The 18,471-nt window shown below is 39.1% G+C and overlaps 1 protein-coding gene across 2 annotated transcripts in view; it reads right to left on the reverse strand.

The window, feature by feature from the left end:
• Positions 1-7,299: 7,299 nt before the first annotated feature.
• The window catches only part of galnt13 (UDP-N-acetyl-alpha-D-galactosamine:polypeptide N-acetylgalactosaminyltransferase 13), a 29,652-nt gene continuing 18,480 nt past the window's right edge, over positions 7,300-18,471 (reverse strand). The window contains exons 8-11 of one of the 2 annotated variants that reach the window (XM_054615591.1): positions 17,833-17,972; positions 15,573-15,671; positions 14,804-14,938; positions 7,300-7,440 (exon numbers count right to left, since the gene is read on the reverse strand). In XM_054615591.1, the coding sequence (XP_054471566.1) occupies positions 7,300-7,440; positions 14,804-14,938; positions 15,573-15,671; positions 17,833-17,972 (515 nt within the window). Of the gene's footprint in view, positions 7,441-11,751; positions 11,935-14,803; positions 14,939-15,572; positions 15,672-17,832; positions 17,973-18,471 lie in introns of those variants that run through there. The other variant, XM_054615590.1, reaches the window with a different exon arrangement.

Below are 18,471 nucleotides of genomic sequence, written 5' to 3' on the forward strand. Positions count from 1 at the left end.
ACTTTGATGATCCCCTGTAACCCATTTCATAAAAATAGCCTGGGCAAAACCTGATGGGCGGGTGGAGGATGGGATTGATTTATTAATCTAATCAGACCAATGTAGGACACAAGATGCATTTGTCCTCTTCTCCGAATCAGCTCAGATAGCACTTGAGGTCATCCTCCGAGAAGATCAGCCAATCACTTCAGACAATCTTCTGTAATTTTCCATCTTCCTTTATAATCTCTACAATCAGAGGTAGAGCAGGGAAACCGCCTTAGCTTTTGATGTTGCTTTGATGGATCTGTCCTTCTATTTCCCTCACGAATGTACAACTTCCTCCATAAAATTTATCTGTAATCGTATTTTGCCGCTACAGTATTGATTTTTGAATTTTAAACAAACAATCTTTTTCTCATGAAAGACATGCGCTACGATTTTCTCCCGGCAAAGATTAGGTTTTAACATGAGGATGCTGAAGCACTAACAGGCTCTCCTCCATGCTTGGCATGTAATGTGAAGCCATGCGGTGGATGAGCAGAGCAGCATTTCTAAAAGCACTAATTCCAAGGGGTACAGCAATTGGGTCAAAATATGGAGCCTCCAAGGGACATATGAGATTGTCAGCATCTTGTGGTAATCAAAGGACATTACAGCTGTTCATGAACAACTGTGAAAAAAGCAGCAGCATTTAACCACAAACTGAACCCTCACTGGAGGCAAAGTAGCATCTGATAATGACAACGATACAAACACACATAGTGATGTCAGATGAGGAATAATTTAAGACACAATCCTTAATAGTTACCCTTAAAAAGTATTGTTCTGGTGTGGGCTGCTGGTTTTTCTTTCCACAGCTGAAGCGAAGGCCTTGTTGTGGCTGTGATCGAAAATAGCTTCCAAACAGGAGCGTTTTGTGGAACAGCTCCTGGAGATTGATGATTGATTGCTACACAATTACTGCCGAAAGCAGCAGGGCCCTTCCTCCTAATCACTGCTTTCGTCGCTAAAAGGAGATTATCACATAGAAGAAGCTTGTTAAAAGCACTTTCTCCCTTGCGAATCAATAAAAATTAAACAACAGATTGCAAGCATACATCAGAAATTTCTTGGTTGAATGCCTAGGCTGGCCCTACACATATAAAAAACTGGTGCCGTACGTTATTCTGTGTGAGTGAGTGTGTGGGTGTATGCCTCCTGTGGCAGTAGATCTGACCCCCTCTGAGATACTGGCCTCAAACTATGTTTAATTAAAGCTGCTATTCAATGCAGGCGCTCTGGAACTTCAAGTCCCCTCAACAATTAAGTGCAGGATTTCTCCTCTGGTCTCCAGCAAGAGGAAAAAAGCCACATGCAGAGGGTTGATTATCCCCTCTCTCTCTCTCTCCCCAGTCTGCCTCTACCTATTATTGGATTTACTTAGTTGATGAAACCCCATATGTTGAGACACTTGGAGAAATAGGATGGAAAATGTACAGCATCAGATTTGAAGTCGTGGCACGATAGTGTTCTTGTCATGATGGTCTAATGGAAACGGGTTAGAGAGACAATCCCATAACCAGAAGGGAGGTTTGATTCAAGCTGCCTTGCCCTTGAAAGCTGCCCTGGATAAGAGCATTAGCAGAAGGGGGAAAAGTGCGAGCTTTTGTTTGAGTTGTATAACAGCAGGGTGTTTTCACGTTGCCTGGATTCACTCTGAAATGCATGGGTGGTTTCCCAAACATTCACACTTACATTATAGTTACATGGGAAAACAAAAATATATCTTTCCTGCACATTTATACTTTTACCCATAGGCTACTGTTTATACTAAATTACTGGCACTTACCAAACACAAATGAATCAGCACAAATCACAGTCATTGTCTTGTGGTCATTACAACATGGCTGCATGCCTGCAGTGGTCCACTTTGCCAAGGGCCTCTGAGGTAGCTTTGTTGTACTCATAATCCAATTCTGCTTTGAAATGGTCTGACTGATTGAAAATACTATTCTCATCATCAGCTATAATTTCAGGTTATCTTTATTTTCAGTATTTCTGTCAGAGAGTTGCTCTGCTGCAATAAACCAGACACACATTACTGTCAATGGTGGAGAGTAACTAAGTATATTTACTAAAGTACTGTACTTCAGTACAATTTTGAGGTTCTTGGACTTGAGTATTTACATTTTATGCTACTTCATACTTCGATTCCACTTGCAGAGGGAAATATTTTACTTTAAAGGTGCAGTATCTATAGTGATTCTCAAAGTAAAACTAAACATTAAAAACATAAATACAGTGGATAACTCCTTACAAAATAAATAGCACGTACTTGGGTCCACCTTGATTACAGATGTTTATGAGTTGTCCACCAAAGGGTAATTTCTCCTTAAAACCTACGGCAGTATTTTCTAAATTATTGTATTGGTGCTTTTACTTAAGTTAGGGTTTTGAGTATTTCTTCCACCATAGGTTGCTGTGACATAAAGCAACATAAAGAAGCTTCTATAGCCTTTTATATTCGTTGATGTACTGTATCACTGACGCAGAATGTGGCCTCATATGAAAATAACATTACTTGCAAATCCAAATATGGTGAAAAGAAACAACTGTATGACACTCTAACATACCAAAGGTTTCCAAATACTCAGAGAAAAACAACTGAAAAACATTTAATATGGTTCTTAATCTCTAGTAAACCAAAGTATTAGTTTTAAGATTAAAGACATATCCAGAATTATACTTTTCTTGAGCCCATGCTCTATATTTTTCTGTACAACTATGCCGCCTCCGTGGTTGGAAGCTCTGCTCATGTCCTCCCGTCGAGAGCCACAGTTAGCCACAGATACCCACAGATAAGGCCTCCATTAGGGCTGTTATTTTAAAGAATCCTACCCCTTAATGGACTCCCCTGGCCCAGCCACAGACCCACTATCTTATCCTCACAGGCCCAGTTAACAAGCCTGGGTTTGGCTGGCTACAGGTGTGAGACTGTCTGAAACCACAGTTGGTCCTCACAGGCCCCTGCTGAGAGTGTGGTGAGGCGCTGATGTGTTAAGTTAGGAATCTCCACCACAACAACTATTAATACCTCTGTAATGGCTACCTTGGAGAGGTTTACAAATATTTTTATAAAGCCTAAGTGAGGGAAAGGAATGGAAGCAATACATATTCAGTAAGTTAAGAGTTATTAAAAAGGGAATACTTTTCTCTGTGTCCTGTAGACTGCAAACTACTACAACTTATATAATATCATAAAATAACATAATGATCATTTTTTTATATAGTAGTGTTAAAATGATAAGTTGATTAAATGTCAAAGTAGTTTGACATTTTTGGAAATAATCGTGTTTGAAGGTGCAAGAAGAAGCTGGTTAACTTAGCTCATCATAAAGACTATAAGGTGTTGTTTTTTACACTTTCACAAAAAATGTGTTAATTAGTTAGCTTTCAAGGTGCTAATATGATAATATTTGTTACCTTACACAGACTAGCTGTTTACCCTCATTACCAGTCTTTGTGCCAAGCTAAGCTAAACAGTAATGGCTTGTAGCTTCAGACCGGCAAGTGGTATAATCTTTCACTTAACTCTCGACAAGAAAACGGATTTCCCCAAATGTCAAACTGTTCCTTTTATCGTTTAGTCGATCGAGAGATATTCATTTTGTTTGTTAATTAAGTTTGTGTAATGACAAAAATGTCAAACATTTGCTGGTTCCATGCTCTCAAAAGTGTGATTTCTTTGTTTGTATCCGTCTTATATCACTGTAAACTGATTATCTTTGGGTTTTGGACTTTAGGTTAAACAAAAGTCTAAAGCGGGTTGTCTACTTATCACAGGATGGTTGATTCAATCTCGACCTCCTCCTGCCCACAAGTTATGTCTTTGGTTAAAACACTGAACCCCACGTTCCTCCCGACGGTCAGGCCATCACTTTGCATTGTAGCTCCCTGCCATTGGTGTGTGAGTCTGCAAAAACCTTGTAAAGCAACATTTTATAGAATAAATCATGACTCAATTGATCAAAAAAAGTGAGGAATCCGTCAATAATGAAAGTAAACTTTAGTTTCAGCCCTATCATATTCACTATTTTCAGTGACATTTGGATGTTCCCTGTTTCCCACTATTGACCCAATAGTTATCTTATTCTCTGTGTCCCATTGAGGAAAAGGAACTCTGTCTCTCAGATTTTTAAAGCCAGTGTCACCTGAAAGGTCCAGCCTTCCGTGTCAGAAAGACCTTCATCACCTGACAATGGCGGGCGCCTTTGCTGATACTGGACAAAGAGGAAGGTAACACCCATTACAATGTAGTTCTTCATCCTGCTGTACTGAGGCTGCTTTTTCACCACCTTTAAAAGCCGTCACACTAAAACCTGGCAATGACATGTACAGGGGTCTTAAAAGCTTCAAGAACACGGTTTATTAAACAACTGATGTGTTAGTGTGATGTGTTTGCTCCACACTGAAATGAATGCTAAATCTATGTTCAGTCAAAGTTTGTTTGTTTTTTACAAAAAAGGGTACAAACAGGTAACATCACTTTGCAACCAGTACATTGAAATATTACATTCCTATTTCAACACCATGCACTTTAGGATAATGAAAAACAATAAATGTGTGTGTGTAATATGAAAGAGTTGATTGAATTTTAGTCTGAATGCCAGACAGCAGGATTCAGTAGTCAAGCAGCATTGATAGTATTACCCCATAGTTGCTCCCTCATGTACGCTCGCCTGAGGTCCTTTAGGTGGTCGAAGAATTGGTTTTGTGGGGCCGCTGATGATTCCCAAAACACACCGCAATTTCAAAATCCAAGGTAAGCACTGGTTTTTATTACCACCGTTCCAAATAAAACAATGCATTACCTCGTGATCTTTTTACCATTCAGTGTCTTGGTCAGGAGTGTTCAAGTTTTACAGCATCTTAGAAAAATAATTGGTTCTGTATGTACAACCACAACAATGGTGATAGAAACATGTTAACAGCATTATGTACAATAACATTTGTTGCCTGATCAACAACGTATTGAAAAGTCACATTTGTATGTGTGATGGGGGAGTGTTGATATACTGACTTTACAGTAACTGAATGTTTGATCAAGCATTAATATGACAGTGACATATTCATGAGATATGACAATTATTGAATATCAATATGCAGTTTTAGTTTTACTCTAAATGAAAGAAAAGGTTTAACATTCTTCTTTTTAAACACCAAAATAAATCAAACATTTCCTAAAAACCAATGAACCAAATACACTAAACTTTCTAAAGGCACACGTAACTATTCTGTTCCAAGACATGGTGATTTCTCAAGATATCGGTAGCAGGAATCAGAAGCTTTAGTAATGATAACAAGTGTAGTTTAAGTATTTCAGAACACAGTTGTTATCATTTAAGGAAAACCCTTACATTCATTTAAAATCTATTTTATCTACTCATAGAAGAGTCTCATTACTTGCTACTTCCTTTCCCGCAGCCGCTTCTTTCATTCCATCAAAAAAGCAAAACAGCTGGAAATAAACCTCCGTACATATCCAAAGGGGTTTTACACTTTTCCTGTTTCACTAATCTGGGAGGATTTATAGCTGCACTCTTTAAATGTATTTTAGATGATGGTTTGAAATGTTCAGGTTAATGTTTTTTTCCAAACATTTCAAGAAATTCACCTTAACAACTAGAGCCCGACCAATAAATCGGCCAATACTAGCTTATCACAGATATCCTATTATCTGCCTGCATGTAAGCTGTGGTACAGAAGTGCCAAAGATATGTGTGAGGTATTATAGAAGCTGGTGCAGGGGTGTGGACGATCTGAGCGTGTGGCTGGTCAGAGCGGTACGATTGCTTTGCCTCGTGCTGCTCGCTGCTTGCAGCGTTATCAAGAACGCTCAGTGCTGGTTGACTCCAGGGAATTGACTACGAGGGAATAGTCCAGAGCTTATCCAACATTCAGCAGCAAACGTGAACTGCAGTCAATGAGCTGCGGGCTGTAAATCACTTGTTTATTCAAAGTTCATTAATATTGAACTTGTCGCCTGTCCAAATTGTACCAACTTCTACAATGCATGTCCTTGGGTCCAGCAATACAGCCGCCAAGTGTTAGGTAAATAGAATGGACAGTTCTTGAGATATGCTGCAGCGGACACACACGTTAGTAGATTCAGACAGAGATTCCTTACTTTAAAGTTAGATTGTGTGTCCATTACATAGTTGCTTTGTTTATGTTCTTTAATAACCAAATTTAAGATAAAACATTTTTTAAGTTATTTGTTAAGTTAAAAGATCTTCAAATTTTAAACACATTATTTGTGTTTGTCTTGACTTCTGTACTTATTTGGATTCTAAAAAACAAAACATGTCTCCTACATGCAGCTTATAATCAGGTTGATCACGCCAATATTATGTGGGATTGTTAAAAAAAATGTAAATAATTATGACGTTCCTCAGTAACAGCGCATCACGCACATTGTCAGCGCTTCATCGCCCCTAAAATGTCAGTTGCCAGCTGCTGTGGAAAACTCCGACCCAGAGGCTCCGAGCTTTGACACTATCTCTAAAATATGTCTGCAAAGTGTTTAATCCTCCTTTTAAAATATTATACAAAATGTCATGAAATATCGTTATAGTTTTTCTTGCACCAAAATTGAGGGCATCAAAACCAAATATCAGTACGCTTACAGTATGGTAATAAGGAATTTCTAAACCTAAATTATCAAATCGGTATCAGCTTCACAAATCCAGTATTAGTCGGGCTCTATTACCAACATCACTTCCTGTTATGTGAAGGTAACTCAGACACTGATATGGAGAGAGGATGATCTGTCTTGTTTTTAGATTGTACCTTTAGTAGACACCAGTGCACTGCATGTACGCAGCACAAGGAAGGTCATTTACAGTGCGGACCATGGCAGAGATGTGCCTGGCAAAATGCTTGTAATAGATGCTCTTCTGTTTAATTGTTTGACAAGCAGCTAAGCGGCAGTCTGAGCAGCCCATTGGATGCACGGCCAGCAGAGTGCTTTGATTTTCAATGATCTCCATGCACAGACCTCACACATGGTTCTCCCTGCTCGGACACGACGAGGTCCCCTCGTGGCGCCTGAACAGCAGGTGCAGCTTCTTTCAAAACCTGTGGCGAGCTGAAAAAAGGAGTCCCCTTCATAATGGAAGATAAGCCGCTGCTGCCTGAATCTCCGCATTCACTGGCCAGGCTGTTACAGGAAGAGGCGTGTGGTGAGCTGTGGTGAGAGCCACCTGGCGAGGGTGTGGAGAGCCAGGACTGGTGAGGATAGAGGACAGAGCGGTGGGGGGAGAGAGGCGAGGCGAGGGATCAGACGCTCAGGGTCATGTTACGGAGCAGCCACTGCTGAGCGCGGTTGCCGTTGCAGTCTCTCAGGGTGGGGACCATCTTGTCCTCCTCGGACGGCATGTCCAAACACTGGTTGCTGTTCACATGCAGCAGGGTGAGTCGCTGGAGAGGGAAGGACGAAGACGCAGGCAATTAGATGTAAACATGGCACATATTGATGCACAAACGTACACAAATACGTTCAATGTATTGTCTGTTTTGATACTTATTCGTGGTTGATAATTGTCAGATATTTATTTCCCTCTACCTGCCTCATTGACTGTATTTCTGGAGAAAGTTGAATCCACCTGGATGACTCAGATGAACCTTAACAGACGCACTTCCAAATATTGATTTCCCACATTTCACAAAAATACCTTTCGACCCAAGAAAATGGCCAGACCTTGTTATACTCAGTAACTGGAGCTGGAGCAAGAAAAAACAATAAGCACATCAAGGGAGCAGGATGTTCAAGTCAAGAGAAAAAGAAGAGTCGTGGCCCTTATGCAACACAACAGGCACTGAGGTCGCGAAGAGAATTGAGGCTATTGTCGGCGGGGAAAGTGTTGTCATGGCCACTTTACAGGAATGTTTTCTCTGTGAATGATTTTTGAGCATCACAAGCAACAAAATGTTTTAAAAATGAGCTGCATTAAGCAGTATTTTGGGCATGTTGGACACCAAGTGGGTTGTTGTAATGTAAAAGTGGTAACTGTAACATGTATTATGTCTTACGGGGAAGCTTTAATAGAACACAGCCATTGTTTATGTTATTAGTAACACCTTCAGCTGATTGTCACACCGATTCATCCCCCAACTGTTTCATCAACATAATTGATAGTTAATAATAGTTAATAAGGGCATAACTGTCTCAGATAATGGAAGTCATTTTCTTAAAAGGTGGATCTAGATTTAAATGCTTCTGACCTCAACAACCATTCCACACATTGTCCTCTCTCCATTGTCAGTTCTGTCTGTTTAGTCTTCTAATCACACAAACCAGAAAGGCCAGAAGACAGAACAAGCTCTTTTAAAATGTCCAGACTGGAAAAAAAAAACACACCTGTTGCGAAGAGCTGAACGCAAGCACGACATGAGCAAGTACCACAGAAATCTATGGCTATCTGCCACAAAGGCTCCAGAGATAACACGCCCCACTAACAACTGGAAGAAAACTCTCAATGGCCCTGATTAACCATTTATGTTCATTGCCTCACAAGTAACACGCTTCCGCAATCTTGCTCCTCACTTGAGTTGCTTTTCTCGGACTAATGATCACATGCAGAGTAGAGGAGAAGTAGAGAAGCTGATGTTGTTTTTTAAGGAGAAGCAGAGCCACTGCTGGAGGAAACAATGGCAAGAGATAAACTAGGAAAATGTATGTGGAAATTAAAATTGTAGGTGCTACTAAGACTAGGACTGTACCATTTGTTTTACATTCAAAGCTTCCATTGTGGTTTATAAATGAAGCTTTGAATGTCTGTCATAATATTCTATGACATCACCCTAAAAAAATCCAATTATTCTTGAACCAAATCCTCAATTTGAATAAATCAATTGATCAGTAATTATATATATCTTTTTAAATAAACTTTTCTTAATATTTAAGCCATCAGTGCCTGCCTCCCTCTGGGCGCTGCAAGCAGGAGAGCAGTTTTTGACAGCAGTGAAAATGTTGTTTTGAAAGGCTAAAACAACAAATGTGGTTTGAAGCTGAATATTTTGTTAGATAAAATACTTGTGATTTTTGGAAGTAAATACATTTATCTGTCTTACAAAATATTGTTGGCTTTTGGACCCTCTGTAGGAAATGTTTGGATCACATCAGTTGGAAACAATCCCAAACAGTCACCATTGGAATCTAATTCTACAAATAGCATAATACTAATGAGATTAATGTAGCCTGATCTTTATCTTTGATTGTGCAGAAATACCATGTTTAAATAGAATGAATATACGTGTAAAAAAAGAAGCTGTCCAGCATTTGAATGTTGATCTAGAACTGGATGTCAACTTTATAAATGAAGCTTCAAACTATTTGGTACAGCCCTAACCATGACACCTTCATGCATTATAATGTTTGTAAGCTGAAGGATTGAAAAGTAAACTTGCAACATAAAGTATCACAAAATAAGAAGTAACCTCAGTTTCACCAGTCCCCAACCTGTTATCTTGGAAGTCATTTACTAAACTTAACAGCAATGCACATATGAAAGAAAATACATGCGAACATCTATAAACACAGTATGTATGAAACATTAAAACATGAGCATTGTCATTATTTATCTTGATGTTGAAGAATAATTCTTCAATAAAACAAGATTGTGCTTTGACTGTTGACAGAGGATATTCAGACTAATGAGCACACAGAGACGATCAGGCCATGTTTGATCTGAAGCTATAAAACACAAGGGCCTGACATTCTCTGCCTGGATACAAAGAAGTGCACACACACAAGCACACATGCACACACACATCTTTCCTGAAGTACACTTTGCAGACCGCCCTACAGGGCACATTTGTTCAAACAGAACAAGAACAAAGAGAGCATGTGACGTTCGACCTTACACACCTGCCAAAAAACGAAAGAAAAGAACAATAAGGTAGCTCAAGACTACAGACATTTTACTCTTCTTGCTTTGTTAAAAGTTTTTTTTCTTTTTAACAGCAGCTTGTTAGGTAAAAAATCTGATTTTTTTTGCGGATTTGGCAAATGAGATGTACTTCTCTTTAAAGGCGTATTCCCACATGGAGCTACTTTGAACTAGAGGTAGATGTAATCTTTCAATCATTAGGAGCTGGCTTAGGCAATAATGAGAATAGTATTTTTTCTTTTCATTCACAGATCCAAACCTACTCTAGTGGCAGAGATGGCAGAGATGACAGAAGAGGAGTATCACGGTGGAGGGTAGAAAAACCATTCCACATTTAATGAAAATACTAGAAATGGTGAGGTCCTGTCCTTTGCTCGTAATTATTTCAAGCCTCCTTTGGGGCAGAGAAAACTCCCATGTCAGCCTCCCAGCAAACCAACTAGCGTCTCCGGAGAAAGTCGCTGAGTGTGTGCACAGCTGAGACCGGCTAATTAAATGAGGACGGTTTTCTAACCGTAAGTCCCGGTTGAGGAACATTATACTTTTCTCACCGAGAGGCACAGTGAACTTGCTGAAAGGCACAATAGTTCTTGTTTGGTGTGATCTTGTGCTGACTCTGGTGATCTAGAGGGCTGGGGTTGTTGTTTTTTTGTGGGAAATACAAAAAGCAGCAGATTCCGTTTGTCTCAAGGCAGAGTCAGGAAATAGTCTCATTTCATCTGATGGTGTCCTGCTCTTGTGTACTTGCTCTCCTCTGGTGCTGGCTATACCATGAGGACCTCCGAGTGTGAACAGTAAATCAGGCCATCTAACAGCAGGTCACTCTACTGCCGCAACTCCGACACACACCAGCAGCCATGGGAGCTCCTCACCCAATTTACCCTACTTGCACGCAAAAAAACTGTGCCATGCTACAGTGAAATTGCTCTTTCACTTTTTGAGAGACACAACAGTACAGGACTCAGAGGTGCAAACAGCGTATAACTCAGCAGAACCGAATAGGGCTGCGGAGAAAATTACAGATTGGAAAAAGCAGGAAAGCAGCAACCCTGAAATGGACAGAAATACGGAGCCAAACAAATGTTCCTTACAAAAGTATGTAAATAAGCTGCAGGCCGAGCGGTGAAAAGCACTGGTAATTGGGATTCATTGGATTTACAATATGTAAATGGCGCACAGTGCACACAGCTGCTGCAGGCCAATAGGAGAGTGGCCTGAGAGGCCAGGGCCATGAAAGGCAGGTCCACAATGAAGGATCACTTCAAAAGAACTTGCAAACAATGGTAAGCCCATTTCAATTAGTCCCGCATGTAGATAATCAGCTAAAAATAAACACGTCCTCCCGCATCTCGGGCATCATTCGTCAGACGGAGCCGGTCCAGGGGACGGCCAGTGGATTTTCACATCAAAATAAAATATTTATGTTGGAAAATAAATGTCAAATGAGATCTAATTTGCGTGAAGACTGGCTAAAGGTCTTGCAGATAGCGTTTTATACACACACAACCATCATGATGGGACATTAGTCATTGTTCCATGTGCCTCTGCCCCCGTCCCCCCTGAAAGGTCACCGTTAAAACCTACTTAGTGCTTCTTAAAACAATTTGCATGCAAATTCTGACTAAAACCTGAAAGATCAACATCATGACAACAAGCTATGCATTTAGCCATCACTGACATAAACAAGAAAATAAAAAAACAAGAGCTAAAAACAGCTACAAAGGTGCCTACTGAAGCCCGAACAGGTCAAACTAATCTACTTCTAACAATGCTCATGACCAAGTACATCACTACTGAGCAGTCTAATTTGTGCTAACCTGCTCACCTCAAGCCCCACAGCTCAGAGAAAATAATCAGTGGGACTGAAGTAAAGGTGTCTAGCCACTTCCAGACGCGTGTAGTTGTGGAGGGTCCAGGCCTGTATGGGACTGTTGCTACAGTGCTCCACTGTGGGGCCGTAGGTGCCGTCCTCCAGGCGGCTGATGGTCAGACATGATTGGGTGATGATGTGGAGGAAGGTGTGCTTCTGCCGCCAGCCGGGAGTGAAAGGGACAGATGGTAGTGAAGGTAAGTCCGAGAGTCATCAGTTATTGTTAAATTAATCCATCTGTTCTTCACAGCCAGCTTTTCCAGTTTAATAAGATATAACTTTGTTTCAATGACAGTCAATTCAAAAAGGAAATATGTGCTGTTTATTTAAGATGTTTTAAAAACCTGGACCTAATTCTTGCACACAGTCATCGTTTATGAAAGACTTTTAGTCAGGCACTAAATTCACAGTATGAAACATAACACTAAAAAAGATTTCTCCAAGGACAACTACCACATCAATAACTGATAAAACACCCTCAAAATACAACAATGTATTTCTATATCTTTACAATACAGATAATAATAGTTTACAAATATTTTTTCATATACCACAAATGGATTTCTTTTTAGCATTGGTTAGTGGTTTTGGATCATCTGCCTCCTGTTAAACCTTTTTTGAAGATATCACTCATTTAATCTTTTGTAGAATTAAATTTACATTTATTTTTATATTGTAAGAATTGTGACATGATTTTTTTTGTTTTACGGATGTTTTTATCAATTCATCAAAATAATCAATTTGGCTCAAATGTTTTGATATTTGCTTCCCATTTTGATTGGTTGATACAAACTGTAGCTTTGGTTCTTGCCATATCAGAGCCATTGTAATAACTAGTTTTGCATTAAGACAACCCAAATGTAATGAATGTGTGGTTATATCATCAATGCACAGAACACTTGCAAGGTGTTATCATGAGAATCTCACCCATCTCTACCATCAAACCCATATGACATGATATTATATTAGCGATATTAGTATAGAGTTGTTGTTGTTGTTTCATATTATGTGTCTGATAAACTTAGTGCTGTCAGTTTGCTGAAATTCTACTTTTTTTTCACATGATTGCATTTCCCCACACACCTGTCCAGTTATGAATAACACTGAAGAACAAATAATTATATTTTGGCAGCTGGCCTATTTTGTGGCTGACACAACCTGACAGCTCTAATTTGGTAAAAATACGGTAAAGAATCTTTTAGTCTACACTAACGCAAAACTTCCCATGTACAAAAAGTAAAAGGCAGAGCTGGATAAAATCAGCAGTTTTTCCCATTTGAACTAAATCTCTCTGTGTGAGTAAGATTATGGGAATCATTTTGACTGCCTCAATGTATGTAACTGGTATATTCATGTGTGATAGTTGGAAAAAGCTGAGTGAACACATTATTATTTCTGGCTGAAACAGCAGAACAGGCGAAGAAGAGGGAAGGCTGTCTGTAACGGTTGTGAATACATCAGAGATATGGATAAGTCAGGTATTCCTGTGAAAGTGAAACTGATGAGCAGATGAAATGTTAATGGTACTGTAGTCACAGAGGATTCGGTCCCTGTCCATCACACTTGGGCTTAAAATAACCTGGGCCACTGACAGCGGTGAAACCCCCAGTGCTGTTTACAACAGAGACCAGTCCTCTTAGTTAATGAATTATTATTTTTTTTCCATATTAAGAATGCACCCAGAGAACAAAGTATAATGAAAGCATTTCTCTGAGGGTTTGTTCGTTGCTTGATGGAAAGGCCTCCCAGCTTCCTCTCCTTGTCATATCTACATGTCAGCGATAGAACATCTCAATCTCTGATAGAGAACACTGTATTCAGAGAAGTCTTTTCTAACCCTCTCCCAGTGGTTTAAAAGAAAACACATAAATTATTAATATAAAAGATGCTTTTTGTGTTGTATAATCCATAATGTACTTTGAGATCTGAGTCAACAGGGCTTGAAGAGAATATTTTTGTTGTCCTATGGGATTCAAAATGTCCCTATGCAACATCTGTTTCTGTGTTTCATTGAATAATGTAATTGTAAGAATATTACAGCTCGCATGAACAGGAATATTAAGTAAACTGAACCTCTGCAGTTTTTTGGGGCTTTGTCATTCATCTAATCTTTTAATAAACCATGAGTCACTCACACATTTATAGGTTTTTGGAAATACAGTAGTGTCTCGCCAAAGTGCACCTTACAGGCCATAAGGTCTTTAATGTGCCATACGGCATTGCAGAATGCATTGGGATTAGGTTTGTTTTTCGAAGTGGGAGTCGTTTCTATAATTTTGTACACCCAAGTTATTTCAATTAAATGTTAGTTAAATAGCAGAAACAGCACAGCAAACTACACCCACCAGAATGACCATACAGTTGAATCAATACCTCTCTAAAACAGTAACATTTATACTTATTAAACATTCTTTTTTTGCAGGAATGTTGTGTTAGACTGCATTTGTTTAAGATACACATACTGTAATGTATTTTCTTTGCTGGACTTTTCTGTAATGGGTAAATTAATAGAATTAGTTTTAAATAAGGCTTCAGGGTCAAAATCAATATTAAAGATTCAACTTGAATCCAAAAACGATAAACCATAAATCATCTACTCTACGGAGACTTACACAGAGATCTGGGCTAAACCACAACAGTCAAATCACAGGACTCAAACTATGAAACAATACCCAGGGGCGATGACTTGAACAGCTTACCTCGAAATCATATTCCCACTTGCCAACATACTAAGTGAAAGGAGAGAACATGAGAGGAGAGACACAGATGCTGGGGTGGAGAAAGCAACTTCTGTGCAGCTAAAAATAACTGACACACAGCACCATCTGCTGGCAGCAAACGAGTACTGCTTTTCCCACTTTGTACTACCCAAATCCTTCCCATTGGCACCAGCAAACATAATCAATCAGGATTTAATCAAAGTCATTTTTCAAAACATCAGGCATCAGGAAGCAGAGAATGGCCGTCTGCAATAGTAGCCCGGTTATGGATTATTAGGCTGTACCGGGAATACGAATCCTACCTCTGCGTCGTACTCGAACATCTGATTGCCCTTCATGTGGTGACACTTGAGCATGACGACGGGTCCATTGAGACGGGAGACGTCCAGACAGAGGTCGTCTGTCCTAATTTCTTTATCCGCCGTGTAAGAGAACACCTGGAAAACCAGATGTCTCGGTCAGGAGATGAAACATCAACAGCATCACTAGAAAGGTGTATAATCGATGTTCTGCAAAGTGTCTGATGAGAGGATGTGTGAATGAGTTGCATAAATATGTGATTTTATTTTTAATTTACAGTCCTCTTGGTTTTTGTGGTGCCAAGCCCAATTAAGATTTTATGTTCTGTACAAAATGAGTAGATTGTTAATGCTAGCAAACCTCTTTTCCATGTTTTTTTTGTTATCTCAAGGTTACATTCTACAAACAAACAAGAAATCTTGGCATACACCATCCTTTACAATGACCCACAGCATGGAGCCAATTCAACAAAGGACTTTAGAAAAGACAAAAAACAACTTGGCAAAACCCCCAACTTGAATTAAATTTAAATATGTGGATTGATTTAAAAGTTGGCAATTCAAACACACTTTGCGTCCAACCTGATTGAGCTCAAGCTTTCGAGCAAAGACAAAAATCCCAAAGCTCATGTATCCAGGATAAAGAAGTATCAAAGGCTCGGCTTGTTCAATATATTCTACATTTCACTTACAAAAAATACTTCTAAAACATGTGTTCATAGCACATTGTGTGCACATAGTTTAAAAGCAGAATCCAGACTACAAACAATACCTGGTTTCCACCCATGCCATGACAGTTGAAAAAGCCAACTTTCTCGTTCTCCTTTCTTCCCATGTTGTCCACACATTGGTTGGTCTCAACGTTTCTGATCTACAGGCAAAAAAATTAGAACGGAAAAAAACAATTATAAGCTACTTAAACTCTCATTTGAAATTAACTTCCTGTCTCTAGATGGGCTAATTTCATACTCATTAGCAACTTAACCAAACAGAAACCAGTCAGATCTGGCTCTATATTTCTCATTAAAAGTTAATCATCTCTTTTTCCAAACCAATTTTTTTTGCGTTGGTTTTCATGAATGTCCTCTTCTTTATTGCTACCGTTTCAGTTTTGGTATAATATGATCTTTTGGTGATACACTCAGATTTTACATTATTATGATTTTAGATTTGAAATTCTTTTTTGGTTCCACCTTTTCTTTGCATTGACATATATGATGGTAAACAAAACAAGAATTTATACTTTACTATAATAATTAATGGATTAAACACAAGTCAAAGCCTTTTGGAAAGTGTTCCACGATAATTTACAGTGGCCACCACAGCCAATGTAAGCCCAAAATACTAACTAGTGATTCATTTTCAAACTGCAATCATGAAAAACACATGTTTATTACCACATTTTCTACCAGGGTCCACTGTGTGATTCCACAAGAATTTAACGATATAGGCTAAAATTCAGCTACAGTGATTGGTCAAATAAACAAATAGTCGTTCGACAGAATATTAATCTGTTACTATTTTGAGGATTACATTGGTCTTTTTATGAGCAAATTGACAAACATTTGCTGGTTCCAGTTTCTTAAATGCGAGGAACTGAGGCTTTCGTTTCTCATATATCATTGAAACCTGATTATCTTTGGGTTTTGGACTGTTGGTCTGATAAATAAGACATCTGAAGATGCCTCCTTGGGCTCTGGGAAATTGTGGGCATTTCTTTACAATTTTTTAAGACAGTTCAGAGACAGAATTATTAATTAACAAAATAATTGACAGATTAGTTCATTATGAATACAATTGTTATTTGTAGGTCTTAGAAATCCTCTCTATAACAAACATTTTGTCACCAAATTATGAGCCAAATTAAATTCTAGCCATTATCTTCACTTTTAAAGCTGAATGGATGAAAAGTGATATGACTGCCCAGCCTGAGAAACCCGCTGCTATCACTGACTTCACAGTCAACTCAGCTTTCTAAATGAACCTATACATTCACAGAGCTAAAACTGAGCTGGCTCTATATGTCGCCTGAGTGATCTATTATGCCTATCATGCAGGAACAGAACAGGGTTTATAATTAAGTGATATAAAACCTAATGGTTCCAGCTGTGAAAGAAATGCTGACTGTGTGTTATGGGGGATGATAATCAGTAGGGAGAGGTCTGGTTTAGAGGAAGATGGGAGCTGAGGTGCTGCAGTGGCTGAAGAGAGAGAGAGAGAGAGAGACAGAGAGAATCAGCTTATACTGCAGTAAGGCAGAGCAGCACAGATTAAAATCCTCTCATCCTCAGCTGTATGAATGTTGGAGGATTACAAGCTCATTTCACCATGAGTTCTTCAGCTGACATTACTTTTAAATGACTATCGTACAGACAGCGCACAGCTTGTCAGTGCTGACTTCACGGCATGCTGTTGACACGGAGCCATGGGCATCAAGAGGCAAACTCAGGTCACCCCAAAACTTTTCTGTATGCGGGGAAACTATAAAAGGAACTAAAACTTATATTACTGTGAAAACAATTAGCCATGAGTTTATTATTATTTCATTATCGCACAATACCCACAATCCCCTTAATAATTTCTTAAGAAACTACATTGTGTTTTCCATCTCTGATCATCTGATGAAAAATGGCCGCTGTTTTTTAAAGATTCGTCGAAGAAATCTTTTCACTGTAATAATTAATTTCTGAACAACACAAATCTGTGCCATGAGACTGTGTAGATTGTATACATGAGCCTTATCTCAGCTACCCAGCATTCATAGCAGAAGGGTGTAAACATCAATACTAGCTGCACGGACATTCCCCTTGTTTGTTTATTCTACGCGTTCAATACAAACAGCTGGGGATGTTTGTTTTTATCTGTTTCACTCAGCTTTAGCTGGAACCTGAGATTTTCTGATTTATCTCGCAGCGATATTGTCAATCTGAAAACACAGCCCAAAAGCTACAAGGACATATCTGACTGAATGCAGAGGAAGGCAGCCTGCATCTGCTGCATTATGGGAGAACAGATTACGAGAAAGCTCATACTTCACCAAGTGAGTAGTATCTTCTTGGGATTTGGGAGTCTGGATAGATGTTCTCTAGATACCAGGAAAACGGTTTGCACTTCAAGGCCTCACGGAGGTCTTTACGGGAAGAAACGTCTCCGTAGTCCACCCGCATCACGCCTGCAGACAGAATGTCAAGACGAGGATTCAGATATATACACACATCAGTGGGTATCATCGGTCGGTGTTTACCTTAGTATTTACATGTTTTAGTCAGAAAATAGGAGAAGAGGCCTGATGTCCTGCACCACCAAGACTAAACACCAGAGGGACCCTTTATAAAAAATAAAAATAAACACTTTGCAACACTACCTGCAAATATGGGATGTGTGGGTGGTCATAGAAGGATCTTCTACACTCAAACACACATAAATCAACTAATTTCTGAAACGAGTGCATGTGAGGAAACTAATTAAAATCCGATTTATACACAGTGTATTTTTAAATAAGACAGCTCCTTCAGAAATGCACAAATTCAACAATTGTGGAATACTGTGTGCCATGATGCATGTTATTTTAGCCAACATAGAGAGACTGCATGATGTATCAGCCTTGATGCAACTAAAGAATGAGGAAGGAATAGACAGCGACTGGGCAGAGACACTTACAAACATATTAG

The sequence above is a fragment of the Anoplopoma fimbria genome, chromosome 16 (assembly GCF_027596085.1).
Source record: "Anoplopoma fimbria isolate UVic2021 breed Golden Eagle Sablefish chromosome 16, Afim_UVic_2022, whole genome shotgun sequence".
NCBI classification, from domain to species: Eukaryota; Metazoa; Chordata; class Actinopteri; order Perciformes; family Anoplopomatidae; genus Anoplopoma; species Anoplopoma fimbria.